Source organism: Pimephales promelas, chromosome 9 (genome assembly GCF_988280905.1).
Source record: "Pimephales promelas chromosome 9, fPimPro1.hap1.1, whole genome shotgun sequence".
NCBI classification, from domain to species: Eukaryota; Metazoa; Chordata; class Actinopteri; order Cypriniformes; family Leuciscidae; genus Pimephales; species Pimephales promelas.
The window spans coordinates 31860697-31886777 of NC_142777.1; the positions used below are offsets into that span (position 1 = coordinate 31860697).

A 26081-nucleotide genomic window follows, 5' to 3' on the forward strand; every position below is an offset into this window, starting at 1 on the left:
TTCAACAGTTGACAGTCATTCAAGTTATAGCGATCCAAACTAGCTAACGATGTGGGAACACAACCTCAACGAAATTAAAAAGGGTGAAATAACAGTACCTTTACCCTCTGCAGTAGTTGATTGGGAGTATAATAACATTATTAATAATCAATACTCATCAAGGCATGGTGACAGACAGTTGTGCGAGCTGACAAACAATTAAAATAAAAAATACACACTTAGTCATTGTGCTTTGGAGTTTATTCAAAATTATAAATGAATGTGCTGCTTGAATACATTAACTGGCACATTTGGTATTCTGTCAACACAGGCTTTGATCCTGAGTTTAGGTGTAACATCAGTAGCGAACAGCCAAACACATGCTGATAAAAGTTTATAGAATATTAAGAATTTAAACAAATGTACACAGGAAGATTCGTCGTCTTTTGGGAGGTGATGGAAACTACAGTCGTTGGCAGGATCACTCTGATTTCGTTTTCAGCTTATGTTCAAAACAATCACGTTTAAGCCACTGAACTAGTTTAATCCGGTTATACATACAACCGCGAACAGCACATGTTGTCCCTGAGCTCCGTAACACCATCTCTCATAAAGATTTGCGTCTTTAAATAGTAAAATAATTCTCTGAAAAACAGCTAGCCTCTTCGCTAACTAACACACAAAATACCATTGGAATGCTACTTCCGCCGCCTCACCGGAAGTTTCACCCACTTTATTTTTTACAGGAGCGCCCCTCGGAAACTTGTGGATAATGCTTGCAAATTCAATTTCATGTTGATTTTTCTGCATATTTATTTTTTAATTGTCATTAGTTTTCGTTACATCTTAAATTGATGGAAAGCGGGTATTCTACATTTCAGGAAAACATTGGAAGGTTTAAAAAAAAAAAAAATTAATTTATTGATTTGCTTGTGGGAAAATATATTGCATATTGTCAGTTGCATTGGACGACGTTCATTTCCTGGAACATATCACTTTTGTAAAACAGCCTGGCTGTGCTGTTTTCTTCGACATTTTCTCTCTGAGCTGTTATCTGTAAGCAGCCCACTGTGCAAAAGGACACCATCACTGTCACAGGAAGTGGTGTATAGGCACAGGAAATGCAGACTCGGGGAGGCAGCTGATGGAATGCAACATTTTTTCCAGCCGAGTCAAACTAACCTAGACAGTCCAGTTTAGGACAGAACGCAGTGATTATTTTGAGGAATACAGTGATGGTTTTGAGTGGCAATATCATGGTACTAAAGAGTGGTCTTTGGTCTTTTTTTTTTAATTAAGAGAATGAGCTCAATAGTGAAAAAAAAACTGTTTGTAAATGTGTTTTCATGCGAATTTTAAAGGGATACTTCAGGATTTAGCATTAAGCTTTGTATTAGTAGGAAACCTGTAGTATTTTCAAATTACTGTGCTTTCCACCCTCATATCCCCCTGAGACGAGAGATTTACGTACTTTTTTGTCTGGAAAAAATCCTATGATGACGCAAAAATCGTCATTATGTGTCATCAGAGGATTTTTTGTCCAGAGACTAAAGACTACAGTCAGTAGTAGGGTCTGTCCCGCATGTTTTCAACCCGCCCATAGAGGGTGGATCTCACTTACAGAATGTACACATAGTGTCAGCCATCTTGTTTTGGAAGCTAAGCTAGCAAGCTGAGTAGTAGGGGTTACCCTCCTCTTTTTCCCAGACATGTCCCGCCTTCAATGTCTGTCAGCTTTTGCTTTCTGCAGTCGCCATTCATTGTTTACATGCAAAGCTTTTGTTTCAATCTAACTGAATTCAGTCCGATTGGTGAATCTGAATATTGTGTTTACATGAACGCTAAACAAGTGATCGGTTGATGTGCGTTTTAATATTGCTAAGAAAATTCCCGCTCCTCCGTGAGAGATACAAGACCGGTGCGTCTCACAGGTGTTGCTCATTGGTAATCACGCCACCAGCCTCGCACCGTTCTCCCGCGGGCGGCTCTCACTCGTCTTGCTCGCCACAGTAAACATAATGAACGGCGAATGTAGAACGCAAAAGCTGAATCCTGGAAATTTTGGGTGATCTCGAAACACATTTTCGGGCAGACTCATCACGGAGACTCGCTAGTAGCCTAGACTTGTTGTTTAACTACTACGCTCTGTTACCTGTGGGCGTGGCCTCCTAGGGCAGCGAAGCAAGTGCATTCTGGGAGTTGTTGTCTTTCATCCACAGAAGCCAAAAATACATTTTCTGGCTTTTCTCAGTCTAGAAAGCTCCAAATTCAAAAATAATTTCAAATTTATTCTACGTAAATGACCCCTTTTAATCTTTCCAGAGGTGAAGTGATTGTGTCTTTAATAACTAGATTTTTCTTATTTATCCATATCTGATTTGTTGCTATTCCACATGTTTGAGTCACATGTGTGTATTTTAAAAACATTTGGACAGACATCAGGTATTAATCCACACATACAGCTGCAGCATTCCATTCAGACTGATAAAATGGGATTTGGGAGCCAGAAAGAACCAACTGAATTCCCATCATGAGACTTGTTGAATTTGGCACAAATGACTGTTTAGTCTTGATTCATTAGACTCTCCATAGTTAACATTTTAAACATTTCAGTGAAATGAGTCATTTTATGAATGAGCGTAAGTGAATTTGTTCTCTAATTTTCTCTCTGCAGAGCTTTTCATCCTGCCGGAGGAGAGCAGAAGGTAAGGCGGTGACTCTCTTTCTCTTCTGTCAGACTGAACTGCAAAGCTTTCGCAAGACCACTCAACCAGCTCCTGATATCTGAAGAAACACATTTAGATCTGTTCTCAAGTTCTCAGCTGCTGTGAATACTTCAGGACTGAGCACACACACACACACACACATCTAGCTAGCTAAATGTCGTATATATGAGCATGCCATATAATATAATTTTTAAATATAACATTATTTAATAACTACAACTAGACCCTGGAAGAACTTTTGCAAACATTTGCTATTTATGAATAACTTTTGTCTTTAAGTACATCCTTATACTTCCCAAAGGAATTTGGCACAATTTGGCATTTCTTGGCACAACTTTGTCCCAAAAGCACATCTAAGTTAACCCCCACACACATAGTTATATCTCAAATACACAATGCTTCATAACTCATTCATAACTCATTCTCATGTAAGTTTCATGGTTCTGTTAGCTTTCGTGGGCTGGTTGCACTATATTGCGAAAGTTTGGGTGGTTTGTCTATTTGCCCGTCTGATTTTAATGTTAAACCTCTTGAATGCACAAAACCAGACTAAATGTACAATTTCTCAGTAGGCCATTTGCACATGCTGTAAATTAATTGAGACTTTATGGATTTTATTGCTGGATACATTATAGCTAGAATTGCAAATTAAAAGCTTAATAAACTATTTTAATTTGTGTGCATATGTGTATATACAACATATCTAAAATGTATTCATTTAAATATAATTTATATTACTTAAATTTATATTATATATGACAAATATGTTTTTTTTTCATATTTGACACACATATGACAACTATATTTGAAACTTTTGAAAGAAATTTTTCTTAAAAATTATTTGTTATTTTATAGTTGGGTCAGTGAAAATGTTGGCTGGGCAGATAAGAAAAAAAAAGTAGCATTAAAACTTATCAGATTGTATCTCCTTCCACAATGCATTGCATTTGAATGGGAGAAATCACGCCCTCATGTGGCTGCAATAGATCATAGCACGGGTGTCTGCAACAGTGCCTGTTATAATTCTAGTCATATCAGACAGTTATGCTTTTCCTTTCGACCCATTCAGGTACAAAGTACAGATAAAATGAAGGAGGTCCTTTAAGCCGGACCTTGGCCTGATCTCAAGATAAATATTTTTGCCCAGGGCGTGTTCATACTTCTTAAACAATCGCCCTCCACTTTCTCCGTGCTCATAATTTGCTGTGAAAAGACAGGAAGACACCTTTTTTCCCTCCAGTTAATCCTCTCATTTGGAGAGGATTAACTATTAAACCGTATCTGGGATTGTGCATTCACCTGTGGTGCCACTAGTGTTTATGAATGTGTGTGTGCATGATCTGACATGCATGGTGTTGCTTTGCACTTGTCTTTCTCCACATTCAGGATACACTCGCACCTACATCCAGTCAGCCCAAATACTCGTTTGCACCGAGCACAGCCATAAACAAGATGGCGCGGCCATTCTCCGCAGCTTTTGGCAATGGCAGCAAGGGGCCTGTCATCAAGCCAGTGTCGTACGCCCCCAAGCCTAACTTCAACTCGCAGGTGCCCAGCAGCACGCCGCATCCTCACAATGGGTAGGTGACCAGCCAGCCAGGTCTCCAACTGAGACTCAGGCTCATAATCTGTCTTTAAAGCGGGCTTTGAAAGCCACAGGACCTGCTTGATGAGCTTAGTCCACAATAATGAACCTCATCATACCCAAGGCTGCATGTTTCTAATGATGCAGCAATACCTCAGTGATGGGTAAGAACGCCCGCAGCTCCCAGAATTCACTGTGAGCGTGAGTTGTCTGGATGCTAGCTCTGAAATTGGGCTGCACAATATTGGAAAAATAAAACTGACATTGTGATATTTACTCTTTTTGACAAATATATTGCAATATAAATAAATACGGGAATGTTTACCTGAGGACTTGAATAGCTATATTTGGAAAAAAAAATTATAATTCTAAAATTAGTTGGGTTATTTTTTTTTGTAAGCAGCTGGAAAAATAATGAATAACAAATAAATGATACCATAATTTTAGGGCCTATTATGTTTTATATAATAATATATTCATATAATTATTATTTATCAATTAGTTACAGTTATTTATTAATTAGTTTGTCTAAAAAAACTGAACAGTTAATTAGTAAATTTAGTTATATATATATATATATATATATATATATATATTAAGCTATATATATATATATATATATATATATATATTAATCGTGCACTGTATAATTATTTTGTATATATAAATACACACACATGCATGTATATTTAAGAAAATAAATATTATTTCTATATAAGATATTTAAATGTAAATGATATATAAATCTATACAGTATACAATATATACATGAAAATGTTTCTTAAATATACAAGCATGTGTGTGTGTATATATATTAATCGTGCACTGTGTATAATTATTTTGTATATATAAATACACACACATGCATGTATATTTAAGAAAAAAATTTCTATATAAAATATTTAAATAGAAATTATATATACAGTAAATCTATATACAATATATACATGAAAAAAAATTCTTAAATATACAAGCATGTGTGTGTATATATATATATATATATATATATATATATATATATATATATATATATATTCAATAATTTTACACAGTGCACCAACATATATTATGTAAACATAAACTTTTATTTTGGATGCAATTAATTGCGATTGCAATCGTTTGACAGCCCTAATATATATAAATATATACATGTATATAAAAATAATATTTAGTTTTATTATTGTAATATTTATATATATATATATATATATATATATATATATATATATGCACAAATAATATTTTGTTTTTATTATTGTGATCTATTCAATAACGCATTAAACAAAAGAAATATGTTGAAATATTGTAACTGTTGCATTGTAAAATAAGAAATCGAGTAATTAATAAAAATAATACAATTTATGATATATTCTGGTGATTAGTAGCGCATGTATTTATTTAATTAAACTGTCAGACTAGTCGCGATATGTCAAATCGTGCAGATTGCATTTTAAGTCATTGCGTTCCTGCGCACGGTGAGGTTTGGGGTCAGTGAGTTCAAAAGTCTGGTCTTTAGTGTTTTTCCGGATTTATTATGCGTGCTTGTAATAAACGATGTGGCATTAAGCAGCTGTGTCTGTTTTCCTTGTTGGAACAGGCGGTTGCATCGCCACCTCAGTGACCAGACTGTTCTGGGACCCGCTCGAACACGTCGTCATCATCTGTTTTCCTCTCCACCTCTTTATCATCCCATCGCAGGGACATTCTGCTCCTCTTTTCCAGCATTTTAACGAGCACTTTTATTAAAGCTGATCAAAACAACAGATGTTAGCCGTCAAGTCCGGTGGAGTTTAAGACGGTAAAACTGTGGTTTATTTGATTTATTTATTTAGCATAAACGCATGAAGGAGTTTGTGAAGGTCTAAGGTGTTGATCTAGCCAGGTTGAGAAGGTTGAAGTCTGTCTTTAGGCCTGGGCTTGATGTTGTCTGTTGCTGTTTATAGAGTCCAGACCCTCCCATAAAATCTGCTGAGCCCTCAAAATGCCGTTACGGCCCCGGTGCTGAATTACTTAATGGCCTTACTTGGAAAAGCTCCTGTCTTGTAATCCACCTTAACACAAGTTTCCTCACAAACAAATTGCAGGAAGGTGATGTTTTATTCAAGTAGATTCAGAAGCCTTGAACTTCAGTTGGATTGTGGGAACATTTTCTGGAGTGTAGTGCAGGGAAGGAGGCTGAATCCGAGCTCGGCTGTTGGAGTGTGTGTGTTTTTTCAGCACTGAGGTCTCCGTGTTCTCTGGAGATCACACAGTCACGTCAGCATTCTGAGCATGTTTACTGCACCGCACGCCTACAAGCTTGTTTTTACAACTCTTCACTCTAAGGGGCACTATTGCTTGCAGTGTTTGTGGAATGGTACCAACTTTTGAGATTTGAAATATTATGTTCTGTTATGCATTTTGTTTTGGGGTCAATAAGATTTATTTATTCATTTTTTAAAAAGAAAGAAATTCATACGTGTATCGACCACAGCCATATCAATTTGATTGAAAGTAACAGTAAAGACACTTATAATATCACAAAACATTTCTGTTTTAAATAAGTGCTTTTCTTATGAAGAATACTGTATCGAAATGTATCACGGTTTCCACAAAAATATTAAGCAGCACAGCTCATTTTTAATATTGATCATATTTAAGAAATAATTTTAATAATGAATGGATATTTTCTACTTGCTCAACTTTAATGCTTAAAGGAGTAGTTCACTTTTAAAAAAAACTTTTGCTGATAATTTACTCACCCCCATGTCATCCAAGATGTCCATGTCTTTCTTTCTTCAGTCGAAAAGAAATTAAGGTTTTTGATGAAAACATTCCAGGATTTTTCTGATATAATGCACTTCAATGGGAACCAAACGGTTCAAGGTCCAAAAGACAGTTTCAGTACAAACTGCAAACTGTTCAAAGGGCTTTAAACGATTCCAGACGATGAATTAGGGTCTTATCAAGCGAAATGATTGCTCATTTAAAAAAAAAAAAAAGCTCAAATGGTCACCTTGCTGTGTTCTATGATACGCGTTCGTGACTCATGTTCGAACTCATTTATCAAAATGAACGAATCTTTTTTCGTGTCAGTTGGTTCATTCAACAAACGAAATGAACGAGTTGCCTCAGGAAAAGATTTGATCATTTTGATGAACAAGTTCGAATAGGAGAGTCACAAACGCTCATCACACCCTAACCCTAACAGAGCAAGGCGACCATTTGAGCTTATAAATCTTTTTTTTTTTTATTATTATTAATGAGCGATTGATTCTCTTGATAAGACCCTTATTCATTGTCTGGAATCGTTTAAAGCCCTTTGAACAGTTTACAGTTTGCACTGAAACTGTCTTTTGGACCTTGAACCGTTTGGTTCCCATTGAAGTGCATTATATGGAGAAAATCCTGGAATGTTTTCATCAAAAACCTTAATTTCTTTTCGACTGAAGAAAGAATGACATGGATATCTTGTACGACATGGGGGTGAGTAAATTATCAGCAAAAGTTTTTTTTTTTTTAAAAAGTGAACTACTTTCTTTAATGAATCATTGGCTAGACATTTAAAATTATTTTATTCAGTTGTCACAAACAACTTGAAAACTCCTAAATCTTTTAGGAACCATGTATGTAGGCTAATGTTGGTTTAATGGCGTAAAGCCAGATTCAGTGTCAGTTAGATCTAGTGGTTGTCATGTTTGGCAAAAGTTGCAGGGATATCTTTAATAATAAAAGCACATTAAAAGTACAAAAACAGAATCATTTAACTTATTTAACAGGAGGTATACAGCTCATATTTTCTGTCGTGTTACTTAAAGCACGCTGTGATCCCTTTCACCACTAGAAACACACAATTTGCTTTGTTTGTTTGTCTCTGCATCATGTCTTTCTAAATGCTGTGTATTCTGCTCCGTTTGATTTATTTCTAAACAATTTTCTCTTCTCCTCTCTCTTTTTTTTAAAATCTCCTTTGTCATTCCACAGATGGAAGTTCTTGACAAGTTAGTAATGCCTTTCCTTATTTCCCTCCTGCTCTGAAAAATGTGTGCAATTATTGTTTTTGGCTATCAAATCCCATCCCCGTGGCTCTGCCTCTATCCGTTTTCATATATTTGTTTCCCTAAATGTAATTTATCTTTCCTTTTTCCCCCAAGCCTGCATTGTTGCAGTACTTGCTTTAGGAGACGGCAGATTTCTCACATCTAAGCTGCCGTCTCAATCTGTAATTATTCACTATGGGATTGTAAACGTACAGCTTTATTCCAGCGCTGGTATTTCAGAGCGCAGTGGACGGTCTTTGTTCACTCGGTGTAAAGTCAGGCTGCTTTAATGGACACTGTTGTGTTCTTTTGTTGTACTCCTCCCACTCTTCCTCTCTATTGTTATTTGTGCTCCTTTCCCTTTTTTTCTCCGTCTTCCCTCACTCTCCCGTTCATTAGAGGAGAAGCCTTCTATGAGGAGTTGTACCCTGAGGGGAAGTAAGTGCTGAATGCTTGTGGCTCTAATGCACTATAGCTAAAAGAACTTAGACCTGCCGCTGACCTCACTAATAAACTCTTGCTTTTGACGACATCAGACCATGTTTCATTGCTTTTTCACTCAGGAGTTGAACTGCATTGAAACTGCACTTTAGCTGGGTCGTTTGAAACTATTAGCAAATGTAGTCGTGCACTTTGAGTGACTTCATTAGAGCATGAAGCAATGATGTGGAGCCTGAATAGAAATGCAATTTCGTGGGTGTTCAGATTTGATTTTTTTTTTTTTTTTTTGTGCGTGTTGTGTTTGTCATGTAGTTATGAATCTGATGTGTGAAAAACAGGGCTTTCAACCGTTATAGACCCTCCCACCAGACTCTCAGCCAACCCACAGACTCCAGTACTTCACACACAAAAGAAAATCTGATATATTTTTACTACATTTATTGAAATAATAAACTGATTAATACTATTTTGAATAATAACTCTGATTTAAGACTCTTGCTTCTATCCAAAGCAACATTTTTGTCACATTTTTGTTAATAATATTCAATGTAAATGCCTGGTTTAATAAAGCTGCACTGGGAAACAAGCTGAACCACAGCTTAATTTTTGTACATTTTGTAATGTTGTATTAACTTTACAAAATTAGATAAAAATAATTTATACAAATAAAAATGGATGTTAATTACTTTTAAAAACAATTAGGGCTGTGAAATGATTAATCGTGATTAATCACGTCCAAAATACACACATATGCATTTATATATTTAAGAAAAAGGTGTTATTGATATATCATATATTTATATTTATACATAATAATAATTTTGTATAAATATATATAAAGTATATACATGCAAATATTTCTTAAATATATGTGTGTGCGTGTATTTATATGCACAAAATAATTATACGCACTACACACACATATATTATGTAAACAAACTTTTATTTTGGATGCGATTAATCGTTTCACAGCTCTAAAAATAATACATTATAATTCAAATAGATGGCTTAAATAAGAAACATTTAGTTAGATTTTAGTTTAAAAATCTATTGCCCTTCTCCATGGACCCCATCAAAATACCTTAAAGAGATGTGCACCCCCCAAAAAAATGGAAATCGTCATCATTTCTCACCCTTATGTTGTTCCATATCCATAAGACTTTTGTTCATCTTTGAAACGCAAATTAAAATTCTATGTTCCTAAAATTATGATGCTTTAAAATGTTCAAGAGATTGATGAATTTAAAGGTTTAATCCAAGATATCTGAGAGTCGCAATCTCTTTAAATGATAAACAGATTTTAGTTAGATTTTTATTCACAATATAAAAATTGGATTTGGAATATGAATGAAAGGCTCATGGGTTTTGAATGACATGAGGGTGAGTATTTGATGATGGAATTATATTTTCTTGGTTGAACTATCCCTTTAAGACTCCCCTGGTTGAAAACCCTGGCACTAAAACATCACCTCACTAAATTATACAATGCTAATGATAGTTTCTGCACCATAACAATATAGTTACTCTAATAAAACTGTGGTTGCTTGGTGTTGTAGCAAATGTAACTCTATTTAGTCAGAAACTGCTTACCATGTTACATTTTTGTAAAGGAATTTATGCACCCCAGATTTTTTGGGGGGGTTCCCTCGCTATGTTTGGTGTAGTCGTTTCTTGTGCTGCACGCATTATGTGAAGCCATTTGTGGATTTTTGGTGGTGTGCTGTGGTGAATGAGAGAGGTTACGAAGGGCTCATGTCTCCAGGCACGGTTTGCGGGTGGAAAACACGGCCTGCTTCATTCCCAACGATCGCAGTAAGAAGAGACTGATCCAGGATACGGAGGATTGGCAGCCGCGCACCGGCACCACCCAGTCTCGCTCTTTCCGAATCCTGGCCCAGCTCACAGGCACTGACTTCAGTAAGTCAGACACATTCAGACCACAGCCTGTCAGCGCTGTATACTCCTCTCAGAGCAGTTGCTTCTCATTCTGGCTTTTCAGCATCTAAGCTCATTAGTGTCAATGGGTTTCTCTTGGAAAAGATCGTTTCTCAGAGAGTCGGTATTTTGTGAAGTAATGTGGAAAAAGACATTCCTAAGTAGGGACTGGAGTTATGAAGAAAATCTTTAACCGTGAAACAAAAACTATTCATACTGATGCACATCATGAGATGGTTTGCTCCAGAAATTTTATCCATCCGTCCATCTAGTCGTTCTAGCTCGGTACGTGCGTACATGCAACTCTAATTATTAAATAATGAAGCTGTTAAAGTACTGTTTATTTTTCTACTTTTTGTCATAAAAAAAGTTTTATCTATTTTTTTAATTGCACATTTTCTGCGGAAGACTATATAGAGTTGGATCTCCCAGCCGATGTTCCTAAGTAAAAATCCCTTTTTTTTACTTGGTGGAAGGGACTAATCTTAGTGTAGGAGGGAATGAAAGCGTGTCCTAGAGGACCCATCCGCTGATCTGATATTGAGAGTGAGATCATAAAGAAGTAAGAAATGTCGTCTATCTATAGCTTCAAGGGTTATGGCTGAGATTTTCTCCTTTGTGCGATCTAGAGCCTGAGTGACTGTGATTTGCTCTTGTGTAAGTGGTAGGAAAGAGGTGTTCAGTCAACCATTGTTGCCGTACCTTTCCTGTACATCTCACGGGTTTGACTCTTGTTGAAAGGTGATGGGTAGTTCCTTTAAAAGCAGCAATCCTCAAGTGTTTTGTAGCATTGTGCAGACCTTGACCGTGGATTTGTGTGTCTAATGGTTGGTCTGATTGGTATCTCTCCTGCTTTCCTCAGTGCAGGACCCGGATGATGAGAACATGAAAAGGTCCAGGTAAAGAACTGTGTGAACTTGCTAATGAAGTGCAGTTTGAAGCATTAAATCGCTAGCTCTGACCTTTTACTACCCTGATCTCTGGCTAACTCCTTAGATCAGCTCTCTGCGGAGAAATGATGAAAATATGCTTTGATCCGCATTATGAGCTCTTGTCTGATGTGTGCATTTGCAGTATAAATTCATACACGGAGTGCTGTGTGCTTTATAATCAGACCCACACAGAATCATGCCCACAGATTTCTGCGGAATACAAATGCCTGTCATGTATAATATACAGTTTTGTAGATCTAGTTTACTTGCACCGTTTCAGATAACAATTCAAATGAATAGATTTTTGATGGGTGGATTACGTAGAGGAAGAAATGCAAGGGTTTATGAAATTATTACATTCCAAGTAAAGTTTGTTCCAAGTAGTTAGTTAGTTAGTTAGTATTTCTAGGCTCTGGAAGGATGCTTTAAATTGGTCGAAAGTAACAGAGTGAAGACGTTTCCACAAAAATAGTAATAGCATAACTGTTTTTAGCATCGATAATTAAAACTTCTTGGGCAAATTAGATTTTGACCGCCCCAACACCTACAGAATTCAAATTCATTGATTTTTGACCAATGAATTTGATTAATACCTACATGCCTACAGAATGCACTTCTTTTTTTGTGATCAACTCTTTATTGTCTTTAGAAACAACGATAAAACAAACATCTACAAAAAAATAAAAAATAAAAGACAGGGAAAGGGGGAACAACAGACACATTAAGAAATGTACAGTATGACAGAGAACACAACATAAGAAAAAATATATATATATATATATATAAAGCAAAATAAAATAAGGAATCTTTATACAATCGTTCCTTTATATAATCCAAAAATTTTTGAATAAAAACATTGCCATGCATCAACGGTACTGGGTTTAGCCTTGTTAGAATGCACTTCTGTGAAATAATGGGAATTTGGACGTAACCCAGTCCTGCTAATCCTGCTTTCAGAAATAGACTTTCCTATTTTCCTATACTATTTCAAACCAAATGTTTTCCATACCCTTAAAAATCACCCATCAGAATACTCTCTCCTGTGTGTAAATGCCCTTAAAGCGTTTGGCTTATTTAATTGTTGACTTAAAAAAAAAATAGCATGTTGTTCCAAATCCATTTAGCAGGTTTTCCATTAAAATTAAGATGGTAAAAGTGGGGAAAATCTGCAGATTCTGTCTGGGCCTGAGTTTTTTTTTTTTTTTTTTTGTTTTTTCTGAATACTTCACTACTTGCATATTTTGCATCTTTTAATCTTTCTTCATTCCCTTCTGATTTGTTTTTCTGTTCTGCTTCTCTCTCAACCTTATTTTAATTCCCCTCTTTAGTCTTTATATTTGCTGGCATGTGTTTCTCTCCCTCTGTTTTATTCTCACTGCTCTCCTAATTTCCTGTTCTCTGTCGTGCAATGAATGGCAGGGAAAAGTTCCTCACTGAGATTCAGAGTCCCCGCTATGCCAGGCTGAGAGACTGGCATCACGAGAGATCTGCCCGTGCCCTCAACATCAAGTCCTGAACGCTCTGTCTCCCGGGCATGAGAAGGCCGAGGTGGCTGAGAAACGGCCGCACTAGATACAAACGCATCACCTCAATACCGCGTGCCAGCTATGGGTGAACACCAACCCCAGCTAAACCAGGACAAAACAATGTTGTCCAGTTAATGAAAAAATGTAAAAACAAAAAAAAAACAATGCAAGTTGAAAATAGCAAAAACAAATGTGAAAAGAAACGAAGGCATAGTCGGAAAAAACACACAAATTGAGCCCTGCAGCCAGTTTCCATTAGGAATATCTGAATGCTGTTGGTATGACGTAGACTCCTTTCAAGTGGTATCCTTTCTACAAACTGATAATCACGTTAATTTATTGTTATTATGATTTTTGTGGTTGTTCAGAGGTGTTATCCATCACAGGACTGTTCTTATTGCTCTTTCTGATTGTTTGTGTAGCCCCCCTTGGGATTTTTTTTTCTTTCTTTCTCCTTTATATTTCATTCTTTTTTCTGACTGTAATTTAGCATAATTCACTATTATGATGTCATCTGATCGCTCTTCCTCTGGTTCTGTCTCCAATAAGATAAAAGAATCTGATGACTCATGTCTATGAGTACATAAAACATTGTGAAACTTTCTGCTGTCCTCCTTTATTTTCTTCAGCCTCTGTTTGTTCCCTCTTCTTCATTTCAACATTTTCTGCTTTTTATACTGTACATGGCTGTTCCTTAGTATTTTAAAGAAGTGAGGGAAAAAAAAATAACTTCCTTGTTGTATTTAATTGTTATTTAAATCACTGGTTTAATTAGCTTTTTTCAGTAGGGCCAAATAGATTTAAACATTGAAATGTTAGCCTTGCCGCCTAGTTAAGCTAACAAGCATTGCTTAGCACAAGTATTACTAAAGAACATCTAAGAAACACTGTTGAAAAGGTAAGCTCAGTCAGCTTTTATACTATCGTTATGGTTATAATTGTGCTCTTCTAAACTATTCTAACTCGAACGTTCTGGAAAAATGTTTTGTTTTTGTTTTTTTACATTTTACTTCGGACAACTTTGGCTTCAAAATTCATATAAGTTGTGTTTATCTGTGATAATTATCTTGATCAACAAAAGTTTATGATAATTGCAAGTTTTGTCTATCACAGAGCTTGTTTTTAGCCATAATCCAAAAGCCTATGGGAAAATCCTATTGGGTTTTTTTCGAGGGAACCAGCAGGATGCTAACTACTGGTTGGCCTAGGCTACAAAGTGACGTCATACCTGCACCCCTCTAGAAATAAAAACACGAGACGATGCACTCATTAATTCTGCCATATAAAGACTTTGATCTGACTGTTATATTATTGGTCTGACGATGACATAATTTTTTGCAGAACGGCTTTATAGATTAAATTAACTAATTTTATTAATTGATGTTCTTTACAACAAGGATCTAACTTCATTTGAGCAATAGCTGAAATGCGTCATTTTCCTGTTATCATTTGAAACAATCTGTTTTGTATAAATAAAGGTGACTTGACTTGGGCATTACATAAAATACTGCATTTAAATAGATATAATTGTTTTATCTTGACCAAATTCTGTCGCCTTATGGATAAAATTCAGTGCGGTGCACTCTGGGATTGGCGATTCTAGTTTATTTTTTGGCCAAACCGAGGGTAGAAACTAGTCAGTGTAATTTTGCTACTTACTGTTTGAACAGACTTGCTGTTGTGCTTGTGCCTAAAAATATTGCCTAGATGGGCAGCTCACTAGGGTTTTTGACAGAACTGAAATGTGTTTTGTGCAAATAAGTAATTAATTAAAAATCTGTATGCATCGATTTTAATTCTCTCAGAATTTTCTGCTAGAGATTGAATCATTCGTTATCTCGCTTTGCCTAACTGGTTTGGCAATAAAACCATGTTTGACAATAAAACATAAGATAGACTTGTTTGGCTGACTCTGTATAGATTTACGCCGAGGTAACTATTCATTTGAGAAGGCACCAAACATGAGGAATGACATTCTCATAATTGCAAACATAAAACTGCATACACGCATCTGGAAAGCACATGACGGTGTTATTCTTGTGTGATCATGTAGCTGTGATGAAGTACAGGATCTGGATATGTTTATTCATTTCATTCAGATGATGTATGGTGAAAAGCTCATAAATGCTACAACTGACATTTTTTTTTTGAGTAACCTGTAAGCTAAAACCACACAGTCTAAATCAGCTTAAATCACAACCAGGGGACTGGGGCCCCTGCTAACTTTCAAGAGGGCCTCAATTTATACACACACATACACAGGTTACTCTAAAAAAATGTCAGTTGTAGCATTTATGAGCTTTTCACCATACATCATCTGAATGAAATGAATAAACATATCCAGATCCTGTACTTCATACACATACACATACACAAACACATATACGTATATGTATATATAATCTTTAAAAAAAGTTATACCTTAGGTTAAATAAGAAATATCTTTGTTATATGTTGTATATGTTGAAGAAAAGGCTAAAAAAAATAAAATAAATAATAATAATAAATAAAGATGCAATGTTTTTTTATTCACAATCAAAGCAGAAAACACCCATCCTGTAGTTTAATTTGCATAAAATGCCATGTCATAATGTTTTAATCTCGATACTTTGTTCAGGGGTGTATTTTCCATGCAGGATGTAGATATCAGAGTTCGCATAGCTTAATGAAATTTTCATTGGCTCTGGCTAACGCCGTTTTATAATGACCTGTGTTCTGAAGGGAAATTTTCTTTCTGCAGTCACGGAGTAACTCCCTGTCCTGCCAAGTCCAAGCCAGCAGACAAACCTGATGAAGTTCAAGGTAAGTACTCTCAGAACTGACAGAATAGATTGACTCTCACAGTACACACACTGACTCACAGCCCCGGAGTCGCTCCCACGGGGAGGACTTAACTCGCTGACTTGTTCACGGAGCGGTCCGGCTGGCTCAGGCAGGCCTGATGTTAATGGGAAAAGTGAGACATAAGGGGCACTGATGTGTTTATAGTCAAAGATGATAATATGACTCTATTATCACTCTCCTGAGATGCGGTTTATATAAGCTGAATTAAACCACGAGACGCTCCTATTGCTCTCCTCTCATGTTGTTAGCAGCATCTCAATGATAATGATATCTCCTGATAAAAGCAAGCATTTCATTTTTTTTAGACTACACTTGCACTCGTTTTAATAGACACACCGCTAACAGGTCTCTGTTGGACCATAGTGAGGAAGTGCTGAAAAAAAAAAGTTTCATTGTCTTTTTTTTGTCTAGCACCAGCTAAAGCGCCAGTGAGTTCCGGCCCATCCTGCAGGCCTCCATGGGTGACGGACCCCGGTTTTGCAGACCGCTACCACCCAGACAAGACCAGCACGGTGGTGACCCAGCACAAGCAGCCGGTCCAACCCACTCCCATGCAGAACCGCAGCTCCATCCTTCAGGCAGCACAGCAGAGCCCTGCCGACTCTAGCGGCTGTACGCCGCTCTGCGCCGCCTGCAACAAGATCATCAGGTACGGCTGGAGTCGAAAATATAGCAGTTAAAATCCCAAAGCTAACTGCTGCAGGCAGCCCAGAATACCTCCAAATCAATGATGAGTATATGTGCTAAATGTCATTACTTGAAGACATGGGGAGGGATAAAAGGTTGTCAAACTTTGTAAGGCAGGAATATTTCTTAAAATACGCTGAGCACAGAAATAGCGGCATGTCCTTGGGCTTTCTGCTGTGGAGAATCGATACGGAATGCAGTGGGTTTTTGCGTCTGACCTACTATTTCCATTAGAATGGCTTTTGCACACTGAACACTTAAGAGTGCTAAACCCAGCTCCTGATGCTCGAGCTGACCCTTTCACCTCAATGCAAAAGGCTTTAGTTGTAAGACTACGTGTGCCTGTGTTCTAGGGGACGCTACGTTGTGGCGCTCGGTCGCTCCTGGCACCCCGAGGAGTTCATGTGCTGCCAGTGTAAAAAGGTGTTGGACGAGGGGGGCTTCTTTGAGGAAAAAGGATCCATTTACTGCACCAAGTGTTATGACAACCGTTACTCACCCAACTGTGCCAAATGCAAGAAGAAAATAACTGGGGTGAGCGCATTTCCTACCGTTCTGCAACACAAACACACAATCTAGTTCCTTTTAGTAGAGTTTCACAGGAATATACACTGATCCATTCAAACTGAGTGGTGGAATGGCTTGTTAAATCATTAAGGATGCTGGTAAAACAAAATAATACCATACTCTTTACTTGATATCTGAATGATTTTTGGCATAAATGCAATGTAGTGTTGGATATTGCCACAGATAAATCTGTGCTACTTGTGATTGATAGGTAACACTTTACTTGAAGGGATGTGCATAAGACTGACATGACACTTTCATAACCATGACATGTCTTGAATATGAAGTAGGGTTTATGCATGTTTATGACAACTGTCATTAAGTGTCTTGACATTTTGAATGCAGATATGACATTGTTTAAGATGTCTTTGTTATGACATCTTGAAATAAACCAATACATCATAACATGTCATTACATGTCTCATCTCGTCATGTGTCATGAATATTTTTCGTGACCTCAACTACAGTGGTACACGTTGAATTTGTCATTAAAAAGTTATAATGACTTTTCATTTATTTCGGTTTGGTCATTTACAGATCATTTGAAACATAAACACTACAGATGACCAGGTGCAGACGGAATCTAAAGCTTATTTTGCCTGCCCTTAACTTTGGAATCAAATACAACTCATTAATGACAACATCTGTTCATAAAATGAACATTAACACATTAGTGGACCATTGTCCACACCAGAAGCAAGCCTGTCTAATTCATTTTTATTTTCCAATGTTATTCTCTTGTAAATATTTTTAAACTGGAAAAATAGACGTGACTTGTTTTAACTCATTACAGCAACTATTCCACAATTTAACTCCTTTATTGGATAAACAGTGTTCTCTTAATGTCGAATGTACTTGTGGTTGGTTAAATATACTTAATCCTCTAAGATTATATTTACTTTCTCGCTGGGAAAATAATAATTGCAAGCATTTAGGAATTTTATTATATTTGACTTGGTAAATAAACTTTAACATGTACAAATCAACTAAATCATAAAACTTCAACATTTTTGATTGATGAAACAATAAATTACTTGGTGAATTGTAAGGTGCATAATTAATTAATCTGATTACCTTCTTTTGTAAAAATTACCTTCTTTTGTCACATATTAAAATAAAAAGATGGTTGTAAATTGTAGAAGAAAAAAAAACTATGCAAGTTAATGTTATAATATGACAATATAATACTATGACAATGTCAGTATGACCTTAAAATCAAACAAAAGCTATTCTGATTGCATGGCATGAGGCTGATGATGAAGAGCAGTGCCAGTGGGGTAACGTGTGCGAGAGTTTAAAAGTGAGAGTGGAATGATTTTGGAAGTGTGAATTCATAGGTGACGTGCGCAGCTCCCTCACACCCCTCTGTCCTCTCCACAGGAAATCATGCACGCCCTGAAGATGACCTACCACGTACAGTGCTTCCTGTGCGCCGCCTGCAAAATGCCCATCAGGAACCAGGCCTTCTACATGGAGGAGGGAGAGCCCTACTGCGAGAGAGGTGAGCGAGTCGCACGCCCGGCCGCACATCTTATCGACAGCCCCTGCCGAGAGCCGAGCACGGGCTCCTGCGGTGTTTAATCATTCAAATGCTGCCACTTCACTTCAGGCTTCAAATCTGCTCCATACCGGCCCTGAACATTGATTAGGAGCTTTGCTGAGAACTTTTATGCTTGAGAATCTGCTTTAAATTTGCAATTAGTAGAAAGTGCTTTGCTGCTCAATGGAACCATTAATACTTTTAGTTCAGGTTTTTTTTTTATTATTCGAATCACAAGACAGACAGATTCAAACTCATGCTGACCACATGAGCAACCAGCTGAAAGTGTCAGCATGTGCAGTAGTAGCCACTTTTTATTAACTTTTTGTGATGCTTACATTTATGATGCAACAAGGCATTAGGAATTTTTGTTTTGTTTAATTTAATTTGGTTTCGACACTTTAATTTATAGGACTAGACGGAATTATGACTGTGGGTGTGTTCACACTTGCCATGTTTGGTTCGATTAAAACAAACTTCGATGCAAATGCACTGTTAGTGTGATTTCATTTAAATACGTGTCCAAAATAACCGCTTCCAGATTAACTCTAGTTCGAAGGAATTATAAATGGATCACAGACCATGTCACAAGACCTTAAAAAGACAGAATGCTCAAGCATACCTGTTTTTTTTTTCTCATCATAGTTGCGATGTTGCCCATCACAGTTCAATAGAGGCATCAGAAGCGCGTCTCCTCACTGAAGGATCAGTAACGGGGTCAATTAGGCATTTTTAACTGGTTGAATCAGCTATCCTGAGCGTGATTCTTTTTTACATCCGCTGTCATGTAGTTGTCATGCAGTAAGTGGCAGAAAATGGACCTTCAGTTGGGTTTGGAACCGCTATTAAAAGCAGGGTTCCCACGGGTCCTTGAAATCCTTGAAAGTTTGTGAATCTGATTTTTTTATTTTTTTTTCCAAGGCCCTGGAAAGTTTTTGAAAATAAACATGCATAGATACAGGTCATTGAAAGTGCTTGAATTTATTTTGTGCAAGAAATTTTCTGGAAAAAAATCCATATTATTCCCTCCGCTCCATTAATGTGTTATTTTGCCAACACTTCATAGCCTATGCATATTAGCTTGCTTGATTTACGCATTTATGCTTTACGTTAAGTGTTTCCGCTTGAGGTACTTTTTGTACGTTGCCATGACGTTCACTCACGCAAGACTAACAATGTATCCTACAAGGTAACACGATGTAAACTTGCTCTCACTTGAAATGTGTCCCGACATTAATTCCTTGAATTTAAGGGTATTGGACCTGGAAAGTCCTTGAAATTTGAAGTTAACCAAGGTGTGGGAACCCTGTAAAAGTAAAAGAAGTGCAAATCTTTGTGTAAACTTTTTTTTTTTTACTCCGTAATGATGGATCTGCCCCTGCCCCTAAGAAACTCTCTGTACATCCCTGTATGCAATGGATTGATTTTAATAACTTTAATGTACTTTTATATTAATGTAATGTAGGCTAGTGCAGTGTTGGGAAGCTACTCTGAAACTGTAGTTTGACGAGCTACAAGCTACTCGTAAGTTAAAGTAGTTAAACTACATTCAAGCTACCCTTTTGGAAAAGTAGTTAGCTACACTATAAGTTACTATCAAAAAGTAGCTTGATTGAAACTACGTTTTGCTTTTTGAACAACGTATATTATAAATAACTGAATAAGTGTCTGAGGAATGTTTTAAGTAAAATATTTAGTGTTTAAAACAATGCAATACAATTATGATTTCAAAGAGTATTGTTTTATTACACAAAACACTCAAATATCTCAGACTGTTTGTCAAAAGTGCAAAATTGCAACAAATAGCCTACAACATTGCAAGAACAAAATATACATCCAACGTAAATTGCACGTCAAATATTTAGTACTTAGCTACTGGCTAAAAAGAAGAGAAAAAAAAAAAGCAAATGAGCTACTGCCAAGCTACTGAAAAATGTAGTTAAGTTCGTAGCGTTGCTCCTTGTAGTTAACTACTGTACTCCCCAACACTGGACTAGTGAGACTTAAAGAAGGACATTATTGGAAGGAGCAGGAGACATTAGAACCAAGTGTTTAGAGATTGTTTGTTCTTTTATTTTGGACCTTTTGACACTTGTATTTATCGGAACCATGAGAAGCGACCCATGGGTGAAGGGGCTCGGGAACGTTGCGGATCAGATTCGAACTTGCATTCCCACATGAGAACCACGGTTGAAATAGTTTTGAATTCAGGACTGATATTTGTCATGCTAAGCTGTGCTTGTTCATTCATTTTGTTTCCCGAGTGGTGGAAAGTTGCTAAATTCAGCCACCTTCCATGTTTAATTCATATTTATGTAGTGCAGTTAATCCCATTGTCACATTTGTTGGGCCCCTAATCTTACATAAACAGACATTAAGCGATCTAAAGGGAGTGCGTGTCTTTATTATGTAAATAGGCTTGCATTGCTGTTCTGGTGCTTTGCAGCTTTGAAGAGTTTCGGTTTTGTGTCAGCAGCAAGTGGGCAGCTGCTTCTGTCAGAAATAAAGAGCTAGTGTTGATAAAATAGCTGCAGTCTCAGCACCTTAAAAGGATTGTGCTTTAAACCACTTACCTTGCGTACGAGACGTAAAGCCTGCAACTTTTTAAGTTTTTCGTAATGGGTAAAACTGGGGCAATCCAAATAGGAATCTGGACTAGTGCATCACACTGAGCATGTGAGGCCTGAGAAAATGTAATCCCTTTCGATAAGACATTTCTTACTTCCGTCCTTCGGATGAGACGTTAAACCGAGGTCCTGACTCTCTGTGGTCATTAAAAATCCCAGGATGTCTTTCGAAAGAGTAGGGGTGTAACCCCGGCATCCTGGCCAAATTTGCCCAGTGGCCTCTGTCCATCATGGCCTCCTAATCATCCCCATATATACCAATTGGCTTCATCACTGTCTCCTCTCCACCAGTAAGCTGGTGTGTGGTGAGCGTTCTGGCGCACTATGACAGCCGTCGCATCATCCAGGTGGATGCTGCACACTGGTGGTGGTTGAGGAGATTCCCCCCTCTATGTGAAGCGCTTTGAGTGTCCAGAAAGGCGCTATATAAATGTGATGAATTATTATTATTATTATTATTACTTTCTTGTCTTGTTCTCTCTGTATCTGACCAAACATTTCCTCCTCGCTGGCTTAATAGGCCCTTTTTGGTTGGTTTGTTTTTCTCTGCAGACTATGAAAAGATGTTTGGTACCAAATGCCATGGCTGTGACTTCAAGATTGATGCAGGGGACCGTTTCCTTGAGGCGCTGGGCTACAGCTGGCATGACACTTGCTTTGTCTGTGCCGTAAGTCATTTTGATGCATTGGGACCTGTCCCGAAACTCCATCTTAAACTTTCTGCACCACGCAACACTATCAAGAAACGGCCAATGTGAACCCAGACAATTCATACAGTGACTGTTTGCATGAAGTTTAACTTTTAAAAATTTTCCAGATAAACAAAGACATGAACTTTATATTCTCTTATGGAAGGATGCTCTTGCCATTTATTTAACTTTTTAGGAATTCATCCATTTTTATTTGTGTCCCTCATTGCTCCCCACAAGAGCACAATAAATAGCAAAAAAATCATGAGGGATTTAGGCATGTTATTAGCTAAAGACTTTTATTATTTTTTTATGTTTTAATATTATTTTATTAAAACAATTTATTATTTGTATTTTATTAAATTAATAAATACATATCTTAAAATTGCATTAATACATTCTATTGCATTGTAAAATGAAAAAATCTAATATTTAATGATAATAATATATTGTCTTATAATACAATGTGTTATAATAAAAGTATTAATATAATTGCTATTATTGTTGTTTATGTTATTATTATAATAATAATATTTATTTATTTATTTATTTTTTATTTATTTTATTTTTTTACAGAACAATGATAAAATTGCAATAATAACATTTGGCCGGCTTAATTTGCGTTCAAACATTAAACCATTGAGCTTTTATTTTGGCGGTAAACCGCAGAGAGAACTTAATGATTCTCGTTGTTGTTGACAACAACAGATTTATAATGATTCTCTTTACAAATTTGGGAATATGGTTGGCGCACGTTGCGTTCCAAATGCACGTGCTATGTGTTTGAGTCGCTTATAATTTACAAAGTAGCATTTACTGTGAATCGAAACTGAAAACTAACCCTGCGCTGTGCTTTACTCTGAAACATGCAGAGCGTCAGACTGTATATTTATATTACTACATCACATCCATGTGATTTCCTGATTGCCCTAAGCCATATATCATAACCATGGATTGTCAAAATTCATAAAGTTACCAGGCAACTGGCGAGTAACACCGTTCAACAGCGGCTCGCATGTGCCATGTGGGGCTTTGAACCCTAACATGTTAATAGTGTCCCGCAGATGGCAGCAGAGGCTCTGTCCTTTCTCTTGACATATTGCATGTTCAGATATTCATACAACAAAATATTCCGGGGGCCATGACATTTTTATGAAAATGATCAAAACTGCCGGTGGTGTCTGTAAACTCTTTTTCATAAATGCCAGCGGGGGAAAGAGTCGATTTATTTAAAAAGATCTTACTGAGTTAAATGCTTTCTAGACTTCAAACATTTCACCCCTAATATTATTGGCTTCTAGCAAGTAGCAAATGATGAATCGCAACATTCAAATAGCCCTGTTGAATAGTCTCTTTGCATTAGCTCCATGACGGATAAAGAGTTTGCTTTCCACTGTTTAATCCTCATTTTTCATCTCCTCAGATCTGTCAAATCAATCTAGAGGGGAAGACGTTCTATTCAAAGAAGGACAAGCCACTGTGTAAAAGCCACGCTTTCTCTCCGCTGTGAGGCTTCAAGGAGGGGCCGGAGCGGAGACTGGGGGGTCTATGCCAAACAAGAACAACTACTTTACTTGAAGCCTGAAACATATGGCTGACTGACAGTGATGGATACAGTAGCTCCGCAGGCTTTCACCGGCTGTTATAGCCCGCTTCGATCAGCGTTCACTAAGAATGTGTCATTCAGCAAAGCACGGATCTGAATGTTCAGTAGCTTGATACGGTAAGCTGACGGTCTGGCCTCAGTTTTGCTGTTACGATGCCAGTCATTCAACTGGAAAAACGGCTTATGAACGAACTGTTGGAACCAGGATAACAAGGCATTTGCATGTCCCTCCTCATCCACCTCCACCTCCAAAATTACACCTGCAGTATTCACAATGCTTTGTAAATCCAAAGATATTACACGTTCTTCCTTATACGGCTCACTTTACTTTCACTTTTTAGATGGATTTGGTTCGTTTCAGCATTTCAATGTTTGTAAGGTCATGTTTTTTTTATAATGGATAATGAAAATTAAGCCATTTGTAAGAATATTAACTTTTTTATGACTTCATCTCCATGACACTTGAGCACATTTTCTCTACTTGTGTCTTTCTAATTACTGTACAGCAATACAATAAAAAGAAAAGTATTTATACATCTTTATAGTATTTGTACTGCCTTTTGTTCTTATTTTAATACAACCAAAAAGAAAGTCACCATTAAACATAAAGGGAATGTGATTATCATGAAAATATTGGGAAAAAAAAAAACTAACGTGATTTTGGTGTAAAACGTGACCTTTTTTATTAGCATTTTATGTATATTTGTCATCCAAAGTGTCCTCTCTGTTGTCACAAATAAGGCCAAAGCATCCCCCATGCAATGATTGAAGCAATCGAGTCGTACTCCATACAATCCATTTTGTAGGCTTAAACATTGAGCATGTGATCTACTCAGACAGGATCTTAAAGTGGCCCCTCAATCCTCTAGATGCTGTGCAGCCTACTTTTTTTGCTCTGCCTGATTTGCTGTGCCAGGGTACTTAAGGTAATGGCAAACCACATAGGAATAAAACGCCCCTGGCAGCTACGCTGAAATACATTAGCACTGATTGCATGAGTTCCATCCTGACCCAACCAATTGTCTGTACATGTCTTCAATACTAAATATGCTACATTCATCTGTTCTAATCAGACAGGTAGTTTGAATTAAGGAAAGGCTTGTGAAGCCTTAAAAAAAACGGTTTGCATTGGCCTCTTTAGAGATGCTACACCCAGAACATCATTCCCTTATCGTGATCTCCAATTGGCAGAAATGCAATATCCCTCCAATATCCTGCTCTTAGAAAGTTATATAAATTTGAGGCAACAGTTTAATTTTTGTACTTTTATTGTATTGATAATGTGTTATGCATCAAGTATCACGTGCATTTTATAGCTTTTTAACTATTGTGTCAAACTGCTGTATTCTGTGCAGAGGTTTATTTGTGAGAGGTGCAAATCATGTATAAAGAAATGATGCTCGAGACACTAATAAATCACCTGCAGTCATGTTGAGCGCGTAAGTTGATTCTTCCTAATATTTAGTTCTTCGTTGCTCTGGTTACTATTTGTCAATTAAGTAGGGCTATTTTTCGATCCTTTGCTTATTTATTATCTATATGTTCACTTAATATCTGCATTGTAGCTGTTTAGAATTTAGGCCGCACGCCTATATTTTTTTTTTCTGTTGCTTTGATTACTTTTAGTATTAGGGCTGTTTTCGATTCTTTGCTCATTTGTAATTGTTTAACTTGAATAAATATCTGTATTGTACGTGCTTCTATTTTTAATCTATTTTGATTTTTGTCGCACGCCTCAGGGATTAGAGTTTGTATATTTTGGCACTTAAGTAGCGCTCTTCAACAGCCAGTTGAAGAGCTTGTTTCGGTTTCGCCCATTCTCGGGTTATTGGCTTTTTGTGCTAATTGGATTTATGCACAGCTGCACTACTTCCTGAACTTAAGCCAGCTCCTTGTTTCCTGTCTGCAATTATTGGCCGAACTTGATTAATTCAGGTGAGTCTGATTATTGTTGCCGTGACTACTGAGGTCAGGCACACCTGGATTAATCAATTTGTCCAATAATGGCAGACAGGAAACAAGGAGCTGGCTTAAGTTCAGGAAGTAGTGCAGCTGTGCATAAAGCCAATTGCAAGGGCCGGCTGCAGCCGTTCTCACTCAGTGATTGGAAGCACTATATCAGTGCAGCGTGCGTGCTGGCGCTGTTCAGCCTCCTCGTGTGAAGTCCGACGAGAGTAAAGACCTGCGACTCTACCTGCGTGACTCCACCGAGCAAAGACCTTTCCTATCTTTTTACTTATTTCACCTAATTAACACGTGCTTTCAATATATTCCTGTTGTCTCTCGACATCGACCTCTCCTCATACACAGAAGGTGTAATACTGTTAATCTACACCCTATCCCCTTATCCTCATTCTCACCTCTCTCTCTCTTTCTAT

At 37.1% G+C, this 26081-nt stretch overlaps 1 protein-coding gene across 4 annotated transcripts in view; it reads left to right on the plus strand.

Moving 5' to 3' along the window:
* Window positions 1-25132, plus strand: part of pdlim7 (PDZ and LIM domain 7) — a 42589-nt gene extending 17457 nt beyond the window's left edge. For 2 of the 4 annotated variants that reach the window (XM_039676661.2, XM_039676662.2), the window contains exons 4-11: window positions 2654-2684; window positions 4092-4285; window positions 15884-15945; window positions 16399-16636; window positions 17028-17208; window positions 18622-18742; window positions 21961-22076; window positions 23521-25132. In XM_039676661.2, the coding sequence (XP_039532595.1) occupies window positions 2654-2684; window positions 4092-4285; window positions 15884-15945; window positions 16399-16636; window positions 17028-17208; window positions 18622-18742; window positions 21961-22076; window positions 23521-23607 (1030 nt within the window). In that variant the 3' untranslated portion in view covers window positions 23608-25132. Of the gene's footprint in view, window positions 1-2653; window positions 2685-4091; window positions 4286-8253; window positions 8271-8708; window positions 8748-10512; window positions 10668-11547; window positions 11585-13036; window positions 13746-15883; window positions 15946-16398; window positions 16637-17027; window positions 17209-18621; window positions 18743-21960; window positions 22077-23520 lie in introns of those variants that run through there. The other 2 variants (XM_089135011.1, XM_089135012.1) reach the window with 2 other exon arrangements.
* Window positions 25133-26081: the final 949 nt, after the last annotated feature.